The sequence below is a fragment of the Pelophylax lessonae genome, assembly GCF_965119305.1.
Source record: "Pelophylax lessonae genome assembly, chromosome: 8".
In the NCBI taxonomy this organism is placed as follows: Eukaryota; Metazoa; Chordata; class Amphibia; order Anura; family Ranidae; genus Pelophylax; species Pelophylax lessonae.
The window spans coordinates 286,674,728-286,690,125 of NC_138775.1; the positions used below are offsets into that span (position 1 = coordinate 286,674,728).

The 15,398-nt window shown below is 42.8% G+C and overlaps 1 protein-coding gene across 1 annotated transcript in view; it reads left to right on the forward strand.

Annotated features, from left to right (window-relative positions):
- FYB2 (FYN binding protein 2) overlaps window positions 1-15,398 on the forward strand; it is a gene marked incomplete at its 3' end in the record, with an annotated part of 130,337 nt that overhangs the window by 71,383 nt on the left and 43,556 nt on the right. Inside the window, exons 6-7 of the mRNA XM_082266372.1 lie at window positions 10,349-10,392; window positions 13,827-13,852. Of these exons, the coding sequence (XP_082122498.1) occupies window positions 10,349-10,392; window positions 13,827-13,852 (70 nt within the window). The remainder of the gene's footprint in view (window positions 1-10,348; window positions 10,393-13,826; window positions 13,853-15,398) is intronic.

Sequence of the window (15,398 nt, forward strand, 5' to 3'; positions counted from 1 at the left end):
ACGTTATACTGGACTGCCCTAATTCCTTTCTGCATGTATACATCACATTATACCAGGTCTTTCTTTCTCAGAAAAAAGGTGCAGGAACCCCCCCCCCCCCAAACTGGTCAAACTTTTACTGACAGTGGGACTGTGGGAGGGTCTTAAAAGGGTATCAAATACCATGAGTGCATTATGTATAGAGTGCAGAATTTGGTGGGGTTACCCACAGAGTGCAGAGTTCAGGAGTGTGCTACGTATACAGTGCAGAGTTTAGGGGTGCGCTACACACACAGTGCAGAGATCAGCCTTCTTCCACAGGTATTTAGCTCTGCCTCCCCCATCCATATCTCACTTTTACCCCTTTTCTTCTCTAGTACCTCCCCGCACACTGTAGATGGCTTTGCATATCTCACTTGGAGGGAGACCATCCAGTGGGGGTGTCAGCACCCACACTGCACCCCAGGCACCGACATCTCCTTTGTCCCCATCAGGGGCGTAACTACAGGGGTTGCAATTGCTACCGGGCCCCATGCTCCAGGGGGCCCGGTAGCAAACCAGTGGGTGAACTTCCAGGATCTCAAAGGTTACACTTGCGACCGGGCCCTGGCATTGCACCACTGTGGGGAGGCCCCAAGATTGCAGGAAGGGGGCCCACTGCAGAACTTGTGAAAGAATCCTGCTGCGGGACCATAATAAAAGGCCATGCAATGAGAGAAAAGAGCCCCAGGATTAGTGGGAAGAACCCCGGGCTTGAAGGGAAGGGCCCCGGCCAGGGGACTGGGGGGCCCTTCATGGTTTCTTGCATCAGGGCCCTGAAGGTTCTAGTTGCGCCTCTGGTCCCCATTCTGCACTTAGAAAACACAGGAAGTCCGACCTCTGTGTTTACAAGTGATAGTGGTAAGTGGCGAGCAGAGGGCTGAGCCAAAGGTGGTGGAATGGAGTTCCACCAAGTTCCAGCTGAAAAAAAGCCCTGCATTATACGATTGTATCTAAATGTAGAAACTGCATGACAGCCCAGTTATATAACACCATGCACTTAATCATGCACTTCCACACATCCATTTAATAGAAAGACCTTATGTGCTATAAGCAGGTTATCATTACATTGTAGTATTGTGGTGTAATGTTGTATCCAAACCTAATATTTAATTTCCTCAGTAATTAGGTTTTCTCTGTAACAACATTTGTGTTGCCAAAATGTGAAAACTTGGCTGCACTTTAAATCCATCTACTATTTACATATCTATTAAAACCGGATACAATGCAACAATTGCAGTATAGCCGGTTCCACACAATGAACCAACCCTTATATATTTATATATATATATATATAATATATATATATATATATATATAAATTTTTGCGGCCAGAAATAAAAATCTCAACTGTACTTGTATTTAAATGCCGATTGACACTGGATATGTCTATAATGTAAGGAAGAATTATTGTTCTACAAATGTGATAGGTTCCATTGACCTGTATATACAGTGAATTATTGTAATATAACGCATATTTATTTGGGAGGATTATTCTTAACAGGTGACCATAGGTGCTACAAGAAGATTACATTATGATACATTATAATGTTGCAGTGTGTTATATCTGAAACTGTTATCTAATTTTCTCAGTATAGATGGTTTATTCCATGCAATTTATTATTTGAACGGAATATAAATGTACTATGTTACTAAATTTGGCTGCCCCTATAACCATCCAATATTTAAATGCATTTTAGGACCAAATATAATCCAGTAATTACAACATAGCAGATTCCATACAACGAATTATGAAAGATAATTACTGGACCAATATTTATTACCAGTGGCGGCTGGTGCTCAAAATTTTGGGGGGGGGGGGGGGGCGCAAACAGAAAAATGAGTGACCAGCGTGCCCCCAATCAATGCAGAGTGCCACAGCATGCCCCCAATCAATGCAGAGTGCCAGAGCCTTCCTCTCAATCAATGCAGAGTGACCACAGCGTGCCCCCAATCAATGCAGAGTGACCACAGCGTGCCCCCGCTTCCTGATTGGCCAGGAGGAGGATCCGTGTGACAATAACGAATTTTCATTCGCTATTGTCACACAATGGGTGGGCTCAGGGCGCACTGCTCTGCGCCCCGGGTCCACCCTTTTCTGAAGCCTATTAGAGCCTCTGGCTCTAATCACGTGCTTCAGGAAATAAAAACCCATTGAGCTCCATGCGTCCGGCGCCCCTGCATGTAGATTAGGGGGCCAGACGCATGGATAGGGGGGCGGCACCCCTGCGCCCCTAACACACCGGCTGCCACTGTTTATATACATTATGCTGTCAAAAGTATAGATGTTAGTTGTCCTTATATTTAAATGTCTATTAAGACTAAATATATCTATGATGTAATATTTGCAGAGGAGAAGTGATATTATACAAATGTTATTGGTTCCATTAACCTGTATATACAGTAAATTTTAAAGTTTAACTGTATTAGCATGCTATATTTTTCTAGAAAAATTATTCTTAACAAGTGGAGTATATTGTGCGCATGAATATGGATGCCTCAAGTGGAGATCATATGACACCCCTAAACTGCTATTACTAAGGAGACATCCTGAATGAAAGTAATTGAATTATTGAAGCCCTCCTGATGCTACGGGCCCCAACTATACTAAATTCTGTAAAAGATATACATATAAACAGTGGCGGCTGGTGCATTGGGGGAGCAGGGGCGCTTCACCCCCCTATCCATGCATCCGGCCCCCTAATCTACATGCAGGGGTGCCGGACGCATGGAGTTCAATGAGGCTTTTTTTTTTAACCATGTGATTAGAGCCAGAGGCTCTAATAGGCTAAAAAAAAAAGGGTGGGCTCAGGGAGCAGAGCACTGCGCCCTGAGCCCACCCAGTTGTGTGACAATAGCGAATGAAAATTCGCTATTGTCACATGGATCCTCCTCCTGGCCAATCAGGAAGCGGGTCCTGAGACCTGTTACCCGATTGGTCGAAAGGAGAAGCCATGCCATTGGGCATGGAGGAGGAGGGAGGAGATGCAGAAGACTGAGGGGGGAAGAAGCCAAAGTAGCTGCCACTACTACGACCGTCTGCTGGCAGGATGAGTGAGTCGTGGGGGGGGGGGTCCTGCTGGGGTCCTGGGGGGGTATGGTGCGCAGCCTTCTGGGGTCCTGGGGGGGTATGGTGCGCAGCCTTCTTGAGGGGGGGGTATGGTTCGCCGCCTGGTGTGGTCCAGGGGGGGGTGTATGGTGCGGTCCCACTGCCGCGCCCCCCCCCCGGCCCATGGAGCACCAGCCGCCACTGCATATAAATAAATCTTATCTGTGGACTCAGATACAGAAACAGGCTATGTGGGTCATAGAAACACTCCTAATTAGCTGTTGCTAAGAAAACACCCCAGATGAAAGTCCTTGTTAAGACCTCCTGGCACTAAGGACCCCAGTTGGTGAATCCATTTATTCACTATTATAAAACAGTGATCTTTAATGCACTCCATTAACACATATAATCCATTTAGGATACACAGATTTGCGCAGCACATTTTGTATTGTTTTTTTTTTTTTTTTTCTTAACAAAAATGGATTTACGCTTTAAGTAAAAGGAGAGTGACTCTCTAGTGTTCCACTGTATCCAAAAAAAAAAAAAGTTTACATTTTAGATTCATTTTAAGAACATATGAAATGTCACATATGGATCAGACGGGTTTGTGGTCACCCCTCGGGGTAGATGTGACTGCTAAAATATCTCTGTTCCAGCCCAAGCCCAGAGGGAGGGCGCGAGTGTTATGATGACGTTGCGAAGTTCCAGGAACCTGATTCCAATGAGTATGAGGTAGAAGAATCTGGTAAGGATTAGTTCTTTATTTTCAATTGTCATTGCATGTATGTGCCCATAGTAACTTTTTTTTACAAGTTACCTTACTTTGCAAGTCACTGTGTACTGCATTGTTCAAGAATGAGTAGTAGAGTTCTGTAGCACTGCCCACTTGAGGACTGCTGGATAATACACTCTCGGGTACCCCTGGGTTATGCAACATTGGCATTCACAGATTAACACGTTACTTCTTGGCTCAGTCAATGATCAGTCCAGGGGGATGTAGTTGTTTTTGGTGTTTTATTTTAAAGAGGGATGGGAGAAGGGAAGAGTGGGATACTCCAAATTGAACTATTCACAATGGATGAGGACTTCTGTCTGAAGATGTAGCCCAGCTGCAGATTCACCTTGCCACTAGATGAATTTAGGTTAAGTCTCTGTACAGACGACTTAGTTGAAACATAGAAACATAGAATGTGTCGGCAGATAAGAACCATTTGGCCCATCTAGTCTGCCCAATATATCTGAATCCTATGAATAGTCCCTGGCCCTATCTTATATGAAGGATAGCCTTATGCCTATCCCATGCATGCTTAAACTCCTTCACTGTATTTGCAGCTACCACTTCTGCAGGAAGGTTATTCCATGCATCCACTACTCTCTCAGTAAAGTAATACTTCCTCATATTACTCTTAAACCTTTGCCCCTCTAATTTAAAACTGTGTCCTCTTGTGGTAGTTTTTCTTCTTTTAAATATGCTCTCCTCCTTTACCGAGTTGATTCCCTTTATGTATTTAAAAGTTTCTATCATATCCCCTCTGTCTCTTCTTTCTTCCAAGCTATACATGTTAAGGTCCTTTAACCTTTCCTGGTAAGTTTTTTCCTGCAATCCATGTACTAGTTTAGTAGCTCTTCTCTGAACTCTCTCTAGAGTATCTATATCCTTCTGGAGATGTGGCCTCCAGTACTGCGCACAATACTCCAAGTGAGGTCTCACCAGTGTTCTGTACAGCGGCATAAGCACTTCTCTCTTTCTACTGCTTATACCTCTCACTATACATCCAAGCATTCTGCTGGCATTTCGTGCTGCTCTATTACATTGTCTTCCCACCTTTAAGTCTTCTGAAATAATTACTCCTAAATCCCTTTCCTCAGATACTGAGGTCAGGACTGTGTCAAATATTCTATATTCTGCCCTTGGGTTTTTACGTCCCAGGTGCATTATCTTGCACTTATCCACATTAAATTTCAGTTGCCAGAGTTCTGACCATTCTTCTAGTTTTCCTAAATCCTTTTCCATTTGGCGTTTCCCTCCAGGAACATCAACCCTGTTACATATCTTTGTGTCATCAGCAAAAAGACAAACCTTACCATCGAGGCCTTTTGCAATATCACTTATGAAGATATTAAACAAAATTGGTCCCAGTACAGATCCCTGAGGTACCCCACTGGTAACATGACCTTATTCTGAATGTTCTCCATTGACTACAACCCTCTGTTGTCTGTCACTCAGCCACTGCCTAATCCACTCAACAATATGGGAGTCCATGCTCAATGACTGCAGTTTATTGATAAGTCTTCTATGTGGGACAGTGTCAAAAGCCTTACTAAAATCTAGATATGCAATGTCTACTGCACCTCCACCGTCTATTATTTTAGTCACCCAGTCAAAAAAATCTATAAGATTTGTTTGACATGATCTCCCTGAAGTAAACCCATGTTGTTTTTCATCTTGCAATCCATGGGATTTAAGATGTTCCACAATCCTATCCTTTAAAAGGGTTTCCATTAATTTGCCTACTATTGATGTCAGACTCACTGGTCTATAGTTGCTCGATTCCTCCCTACTACCTTTCTTGTGAATGGGCACGACATTTGCCAATTTCCAATCTTCCGGGACGACTCCTGTTACTAATGATTGGTTAAATAAATCTGTTAATGGTTTTGCCAGCTCACCACTAAGCTCTTTTAATAATTTTGGGTGTATCTCATCAGGACCCTGTGACTTATTTGTCTTCACTTTAGACAGCAATCTTAGAACGTCTTCCTCTGTAAAGACACATGCATCAAACGATTCATTAGTCATCCTTTCAAGTGGAGGTCCTTCTTCTTTTTCTTCTGTAAAAACTGAACAGAAGTATTCATTAAGGCAGTCGGCTAGCCCTTTATTCTCTTTTACATACCTTCCGTCCTTTGTTTTTAATTTAGTTATTCCTTGTTTTAATTTCGTTTTTTCATTTATATATCTGAAGAATGTCTTATCCCCCTTTTTCATAGACTGAGCTAGTTTTTCTTCTGCCTGCAGTTTAGAAGTTCTTACAACTTGCTTGGCCTCTTTCTGCCTAATCTTGTAGATTTCCTTATCTTCATTGCTCTGGGTTTTTTTATAATTACAAAATGCTAGCTTTTTATTTTTAATGATTTGGGCCACTTCTGCTGAGTACCACAGTGGTCTCTTCCTTTTTTTGCTTTTACTGACAAGTCTAATGCAATTTTCTGTTGCCTTCAATAATGCACCTTTTAAGTAGTCCCATTTCTCCTGGACTCCATGTAATCCGTACCAGTCTGATAAGGACTCATTTATGACTAATTTCATTTTTGAAAAGTCTGTTTTTCTAAAATCTAAAACTTTTTTGTTTTTGTGTGGTGTGACTCTTTCACAGTTCTTATATTAAACCACACTGACTGGTGATCACTGGATCCCAAGGTTTCGCCTACAATGACATCATATACCGAATCCCCATTTGTGAATACCAGATCCAAAATGGCCTCCCTCCGGGTTGGCTCCTCAACCACTTGTTGCAGAGACAACCCCAGTAGGGAATTTAGAATATCTGTACTCCTGGTAGAACTTGCTATTTTGGTTTTCCAGTTTATATCTGGAAGATTGAAATCTCCCATAATGATAACTTCTCCTTTCATTGTCATTTTAGCTATTTCTTCAACTAGTAGATCATCTAGTTCTTTGACTTGACCAGGTGGTCTATATATCACACCTACACGAGTTACTGCATGATTAGCAAACTGCAACGTAACCCAAACTGACTCTATGTTGGCCTCACCAACTTGTATTAGGTTAGATTTAATGCTATCTTTCACATACAGGGCCACTCCTCCTCCTTTCTTGCCTTCTCTGTCTCTTTATACAGAAGAGTACCCTGGTATGGTTATGTCCCAGTCATTTCTTTCATTAAACCATGTCTCCGTAACAGCCACTAAATCTACATTCTCAGATGCCATAATTGACCCAAGTTCATTGATTTTTTTACCTAAACTGCGAGCATTTGTAGACAGGACTCTGAGCCTATCATTTCTTAACCTCTGTGCTTCTGACCTGTTCTGGCATTGTTTCGGGGGGCAATTGGACTCTTGTAATTCCACTTTTTTGCCCCCCCTTCCTAGTTGGGTAGATTTATCTTCGGAAAACCTGCCTAGTATCCCCTTTCACTCCACAGACTGACACCCGTCCTCTGATTATCCTACAATGGGGTGGCCCCCCCGCAGGTCAGGCCCCTAGACATGGTCCCCTGTACTTTTGATACTGTTTTTCGAGGGTCTCCAGTGTCTCTACCCCTCCAGTCAGTTCTCCTGGACCTCTGGGTTCAGTTCTGTCCTCTGGTCCCCAGGCCGACTGCCTGTGACAACGTGCCAGCACTACACAGGAGGAGGCAACCGCCACCCTCCCTCCAGGACTCTGCTCACCAGCCAAGGACCCAACAGCACATGTGCTCCTGGCTTTTATACAGTATTCCATAATGCACTGAGACAGCCGATCTCTGCCAATCACTGGGACTGTATCAAGGCCTGTGTACTCATTGGTCAGGTTTCCTCACACTGTCCAACATGCTCCCCTATTGGACCAGTGTGAAACACTCCCCTAGACCCAATGAATCACACACTGAGCAGACCAAACTCACAGATCCTGCTCTCTGCTAGACTGAAAGCAATATAGATTTGCCTGCTGCTCCTCTGATAGGCAGACAGAGCCAAAAACTATACTCTCTCACTAGCACCTACCTAGGAGGGTGCCACATTGGGTAACTTAAAGCTGAATCTGATCTGCTTATATTTTGGTTCCATCAATGCCCCCCCCCCCCTTCCCAACCATCACCAATATACTCCTTTTAAATAAAACCTTTCCATTTTCAATAAATACCATCTGACTTTCTAATTCTATGCAAGTGGCACATACGGTGAATCTAGAAAGTATTCACAGCGCTTCACTTTTTTCACGTTTTGTTATGCTACAGCCTTATTCCAAAATTGATTAAATTAATTATTTTCCTCAAAATCCTACAAACAATCCCCCATAATGACAACGTGAAAGAAGTTTGTTTCTAATCTCTGCAAGTTTATTAAAAATAAAAAAAATAAAAAAAATCCCATGTATATAAGTATCACAGCCTTTGCTCAATACTTTGTTGAAGCACCTTTGGCACCAATTACATCCTCGAGTCTTTTTGAGTATGCTACAAGCTTGGCACACCTATGTAGCACCCTCCTAGGTAGGTGCTAGTGAGACCGTATCGTTTTTGGCTCTGTCAGCCTATCAGAGGAGCAACAGGAAAATCTATATTGCTTTCTGCCTATCAGAGAGCAGGATCTGTGAGTTAGGTCTGCTCATGGTGCTCAGTGTGTGATTCATCTGGTCTAGGGGAGTGTTTCACACTGGTCCAATAGGAAGGCATATTGGACAGTGGGAGGAAACCTGACGAATGAGTGCACAGGCTTTTGGTACAGCCCTGGTGATTTGGTAGAGGAAAGTGCCCCGGTGCATGCTGGGATACTGTATAAATTAGGGATCAACCGATTATCGGCAAAGCCGATATATCAGGGGCCGATATGCACTTTTCCCCGATATATCGGAATTGGCCCCTGAGGTTACTGATATTGCCGATATTTCGGGAAAGTGCTTGTACCGGAGTGATGCCTGCAGCTAGAGGCATCACCCCGGTAGCGGCGTCCATAGCCGACGGTCGGCTGTCTTGTAATGACAACCGATGCGGCTGAGAAGCCGATTGGCTGTCATTACAAGGAGTGGGAGGGGACATCCCCCCCCCCTCCCATTCCCGCCACCTTCCGCGGCTCGCCCAGGTCTCCCATCCCACCGGGAGACCCAGGCAACCAGCCTGCACGGCTGCCAAAGACCTGATCAAAGCCACATTCGGCTCTGATCGGGTCTCCATGTAAAAACCCGGAAGTGATGTCATGACCTCACTTCCGGGGACTCGGCGCCAGATTCAAAAAAATTACAGCATTCAAAACAGCCAAACTTGGTGTTTTTAATGCTTTTAAGTGCAGAGGAGGGCTTTGGGGTCTTTCAGACCCCCAGATCCCTCCAGAAGAGTACCTGTAAAAAAAAAAAAATAAATACATTTTTTTTAAATGTCCAAAAATATCGGCCGATATGCATTGGCCAAAATATCGGTATCGGGAACGAAAAACCGATATCGGTCAATCACTAGTATAAATGCCAGGCACACATGTGCTCAAGGTCTTTTGTTGGGATAGTGGAGTTCCAGAGGGAGGGGGCCGCTGCCTCCTTCTCTGTAGCGGTGCCATGCGGCCTCGGGGGGGGGGGGGAGGGGGTCATCTTGAGGGCCTGGAGAATGGCGGAGAGGAACTGAACCCAGAGGTCCAGAGGAACTGACTGAGTGGGGAGACACTGGAGGATCTGGCTCTGTAATACATTGAGTAGAGAATCTCGTGTCAAGGGGCCTGACCTAAAGGGGGGTCATCCCTGCTCCTAGAATAGTAAGTGTACAGATGTTGGTTGAAAGGGAACGCTAGTGAGAGTGTCCTGAAAAGCAGCAATAATTACTAAGTCACTTGCTAGAAAGTGAAGAGCAAAGAGACTTAACCCTTTTCCATACTCGTGGCTGTATGGATCAAGCCGCGCATCTGTTTTCAATCAATCTATGAGGCCAAGAGGTAGATGTCCTCAGCAGATGTATATAGTTCAAGCTGGAGTATCCCACTATTCCAGTGATGGCGAACCTTGGCCCCCCAGATGTTTTGCAACTACATCTCCCATGATGCTCATGCACTCTGCAGTGTAGTTGAGCATCATGGGAAATGTAGTTCCAAAACATCTGGGGTGCCAAGGTTCTCCACCACTGCTCTATTCCCTTCTCCCATCCAAGTTCCACAATAAAAAAAAAAACAAAAAAAACAACACCCTTAGATTTATTGTGTGACGAGCCAATAGGAGCAAGGAGGGATCTGTGAACTATATCTCAGTAATATCTCAGTAACCGTGTGCAGGTAACTAGGGGAGATCGTCAAGTCATCATCTAGCAGGCCCTATGGGGACAGTGCTACATAAGGAAAAGAAACATATGATAATCATGGCCTGAAAAGAAAGCAGTAAATCTGACCTTTCACCAAACATTCACTGCATGTGAATCTTCCAGCTGCATGCAATTTAAATGGCTGCGATTTTGATTCTCCACCAGTCAGCCAGTGATTGGTGAAAGTCACATTCTCCCACAAGTAACTGAATGTGATTTTTGGCTTCTAGAATTTCAATTTGGGTATTAAATCTTCTCACTTTTTTAACTTTTTCAGACTCTGTACTTGCCAAAGATCCTCCATCAGAGACTTTTTATGAGGTAGGTCCGTCTCTGGTACTGGGGCAGTTTTGGGTTATAATAGGCATAATGAAAGAAGACTTTTCCCTCCTATTACTAAAATTTACATCAATGTCATCTCTGCATGCTGATGTTCATTTACGTGGTTTGTTTTTTTTTTTTTTTTTCTGCCCCTCAACGACTCCCTGGGTATTTTATATCACCGCAATTCTGCCTGTGATTTCAAAAAACTCTGGAGAAATGGAACAATACATATTTCAGATGCCAAACCACTTCTGGACTAGACAGATTTACCCCCTTAACGAGCAGACCATTTTTTGTGATTCGGCACTGCATTAATTTACCGGCCAATTGTGCGGTCGTGTGACGCTGTACCCAAATAAAATTGATGACCTTTCTTTCCCACAAATAGATCTTTCTTTTGGTGGTAGTTAATCGCCTGTGCGATTTTTTATTTTTTTTTTGCACAATAAACAAAAAAAGACTGACAATTCTGAAAAAAAAAAAATATATATATTTACAGGTCCTTTTAAAAAAATTAGCATATTGTGATAAAGTTCATTATTTTCTGTAATGTACTGATAAACATTAGACTTTCATATATTTTAGATTTATTACACACAACTGAAGTAGTGCAAGCCTTTTATTGTTTTAATATTGATGATTTTGGCATACAGCTCATGAAAAACCAAAATTCCTATCTCAAAAAATTAGCATATCATGAAAAGGTTCTCTAAACGAGCAATTAACCTAATCATCTGAATCAACTAATTAACTCTAAACACCTACAAAAGATTCCTGAGGCTTTTAAAAACTCCCAACCTGGTTCATTACTCAAAACCGCAATCATGGGTAAGACTGCCGACCTGACTGCTGTCCAGAATGCCATCATTGACACCCTCAAGCAAGAGGGTAAGACACAGAAAGAAATTTCTGAACGAATAGGCTGTTCCCAGAGTGCTGTATCAAGGCACCTCAGTGGGAAGTCTGTGGGAAGGAAAAAGTGTGGCAGAAAACGCTGCACAGCGAGAAGAGGTGACCGGACCCTGAGGAAGATTGTGGAGAAGGACCGATTCCAGACCTTGGGGGACCTGCGGAAGCAGTGGACTGAGTCTGGAGTAGAAACATCTAGAGCCACCGTGTACAGGCGTGTGCAGGAAATGGGCTACAGGTGCCACATTCTCCAGGTCAAGCCACTTTTGAACCAGAAACAGCGGCAGAAGTGCCCGACCTGGGCTACAGAGAAGCAGCACTGGACTGTTGCTCAGTGGTCCAAAGTACTTTTTTCAGATGAAAGCAAATTTTGCATGTCATTCGGAAATCAAGGTGCCAGAGTCTGGAGGAAGACTGGGGAGAGGGAAATGCCAAAATGCCTGAAGTCCAGTGTCAAGTACCCACAGTCAGTGATGGTCTGGGGTGCCATGTCAGCTGCTGGTGTTGGTCCACTGTGTTTTATCAAGGGCAGGGTCAATGCAGCTAGCTATCAGGAGATTTTGGAGCACTTCATGCTTCCATCTGCTGAAAAGCTTTATGGAGATGAAGATTTCATTTTTCAGCATGACCTGGCACCTGCTCACAGTGCCAAAACCACTGGTAAATGGTTTACTGACCATGGTATTACTGTGCTCAATTGGCCTGCCAACTCTCCTGACCTGAACCCCATAGAGAATCTGTGGGATGTTGTGAAGACAAAGTTGAGAGACGCAAGACCCAACACTCTGGATGAGCTCAAGGCCACAATCGAAGCATCCTGGGCCTCCATAACACCTCAGCAGTGCCACAGGCTGATCGCCTCCATGCCACGCCGCATTGAAGCAGTCATTTCTGCAAAAGGATTCCCGACCAAGTATTGAGTGCAGAACTGAACATAATTATTTGAAGGTTGACTTTTTTTGTATTAAAAACACTTTTCTTTTATTGGTCGGATGAAATATGCTAATATTTTGAGATAGGAATTTTGTTTTTTCATGAGCTGTATGCCAAAATCATCAATATTAAAACAATAAAAGGCTTGCACTACTTCAGTTGTGTGTAATGAATCTAAAATATATGAAAGTCTAATGTTTATCAGTACATTACAGAAAATAATGAACTTTATCACAATATGCAAATTTTTTGAGAAGGACCTGTATATATTTTTTTTTTTTCACTTTCAACTATGTAACATTCCCCCCAAAATGTAAAAATCTATTTTTTTCATCATCTTAGGTAAGTTTGTATTTTGCTTCCTATTTTTGGTAAAAGAAAATCACAATAAATGTATTTTGATTGTTTCGCGCAAAATTTATCGCATCTACAAACTAGGGGAAAGATTTATGTCATTTTTATTTATTTATTTTACTGGCGTGCGACATTGCAGATCGGACCCCTAACTGACATTTTTGACACTTTTGGGGGTACCAGTGACATTACTACAGTAATCAGTGCTAAAAATATGCACTGTTACAGTAATAATGACACTGGCAGGGAAGGGGTTAACCCAGGTGCAATTAAAGGGTTAAATGTGTCCTTAGCGGGTGTTTTTTAACTGTGAGGGGGATGGGCTTATTGGATCAACACAGGGACCTGTGTTCCTAAATAGAAGGAACACAGGAGCCCTGTGATGATCACTGACAAAACAGCGGTCTGCTGTGTTGACAACGTCAGACCGCCGTTCTCTCTCCATGGGGAGTGATCGCAACCCCGCCGGCCCCGCAGATCAGCCTTATCTTTTGCGGACCCCAAGGAGCGACGTATGGATACGGTGATTCGCGCAGTATATCTGCGGAGGGCGGTCGACAAGAGGTTAAATTGCACCATAGAACGTATTGCGATATTGTCGCGCTGCAATTGGGGCAAACCGCATCACGTAAAGCTTGTCACCCAGAAAAAAAAAAAGTTCAGGAGCTTCTTTTGGGTGACAAGCTTTACACAATGTGGTTTGCTGCGATTGCAGCACGATTTGTCACGCAGTAATCGCGGCAGACCTGTGTTTTTTAGGTGACATTTAAATGAATGGCATCTGAAATGCGGGTTGTGCGATTTGTCATTTTACCAGAGCGGTTTAAAATCGCGGGAAGAATCGTAGAAACCTGCAAAAGTGACGGCAGAAAAAAAGACAGTAGTGCATCAAGTCTTTTTTTTGTTTTTGTTTTTGTTTTTTTGTTTTTTTGTTTTTTTTTCTATTTTTATTATTATTTTTTTTTTTGCATTCACACATTGGCATTTTGATCCTGTCAGCGATTTAAAACGCTCAGTTATGAATGCAGCATAAGCTTGCATCAGACTATGAACAGATAAAGTTTTACATATATATGAAATGTAAAGTTTGAACTCAAATTTCTGTTCCCGGCCGGCCAGTCTGGTCTATCTGCATTCTTTGAATTCTCCAAAAATAAAATCCTTTGAAAATGTTGAAACATTCGCTTTTTGTTACATGACCTTTTGTGAAATACACAATTGTTTTGTTTTGTCAGGTTGAAGAAGAAAAAAAAGATTTTCGGTAAGATTCTTTCACTATGTACAGTAATCCTTCAATTCAGCTTTGTTATTTTTGCTAAAAACTTCTGTGTGAATCCCGGAACTTATATTAACCACTTCAAGACCAGACACTTTCACCCCCTTCCTGCCCAGGTGATTTTTCAGTTTTCAGCGCTGTCACACTTTGAATGACAATTGCTCAGTCACGCAACACTGTACCCATATGACATTTTTACAGTTTCTTTTAAGACAGATTTTTTTAAGACTTTCTTGTGGTGGTATTTAATCGCCACTGATTTTTTTTTTTTTTTGCTATGTAATTGTTTAAAAATACAATTTAAAAAAAATAAATAAATTTCCTTAAGTTTGTTAAAAAATTTAGCAATTATACATTTTAGGCTCAAATCTATTATGCTACATTTCTTTGGTAAAAAAAAAAAAACAAATCTGTATATAATATTTAGTCTGTGTGAAAGCTATAGAATCGGGGGGCTACACTAACCCAGCTTGTAAGGCCGAACTAAACAACACACCTCAGGAAGTGCCGCCATGGCTAACAGAAGATAGACTTAGAACTAAACTAGAGAAACTTAACATAAATAAATCACCGGGACCGGATGGCTTGCACCCGAGGGTTCTTAAAGAGCTCAGCCAGGTGATTGCCAGACCATTATTCTTGATCTTTAAGGATAGTCTACTGACGGGTATGGTGCCAGCTGATTGGAAAAAAGCCAACGTGGTACCAATATTTAAAAAGGGGCCGAGGTATATCCCGGGTAACTATAGGCCGGTCAGCCTAACATCTGTAGTCTGCAAGATTTTGGAGGGGATGATAAGGGACCACATGCAAGACTTTAGTAATAAAAACGGTATTATAAGTAGTAATCAGCATGGATTCATGAAAAATCGTTCTTGCCAAACCAATCTATTAACCTTCTATGATGAAGTGAGCTGCCACTTAGATAAAGGTAAGCCTGTGGATGTGGTTTATCTGGACTTTGCAAAGGCTTTTGACACCGTTCCCCACAAACGCTTACTGTACAAACTAAGGCAGATAGGTATGGACCATAAGGTGAGTACCTGGATAGAGAACTGGCTCCAGGGGAGAGTCCAGAGGGTGATGATTAATGGGGAGTACTCGGATTGGGCGGGTGTGGAAAGTGGGGTCCCCCAGGGTTCGGTCCTGGGGCCAATCCTGTTTAATTTATTCATAAATGATCTTGAGGAGGGGATATCTAGTACAATCTCAGTATTTGCGGATGATACTAAACTAAGCATGCCAATATCTTCTGGGCAGGATGTGGAAACCTTACAAGCGGACCGGAACAAAATAATGGGGTGGGCAACTACATGGCAGATGAGGTTTAATGTTGAAAAATGTAAAGTAATGCACTTGGGGGCCAGAAACCAGAAAGCAAGCTACTCACTAGGGGGGGAGCCTCTGGGTGAGTCTAGGATGGAAAGGGACCTGGGGGTACTGGTAGACAACAGGCTTGGCAGTGGCATGCAATGCCAAGCCACTGCAAGCAAAGCCAACAGAATGCTGGGATGTATAAAAAAGGGGATTT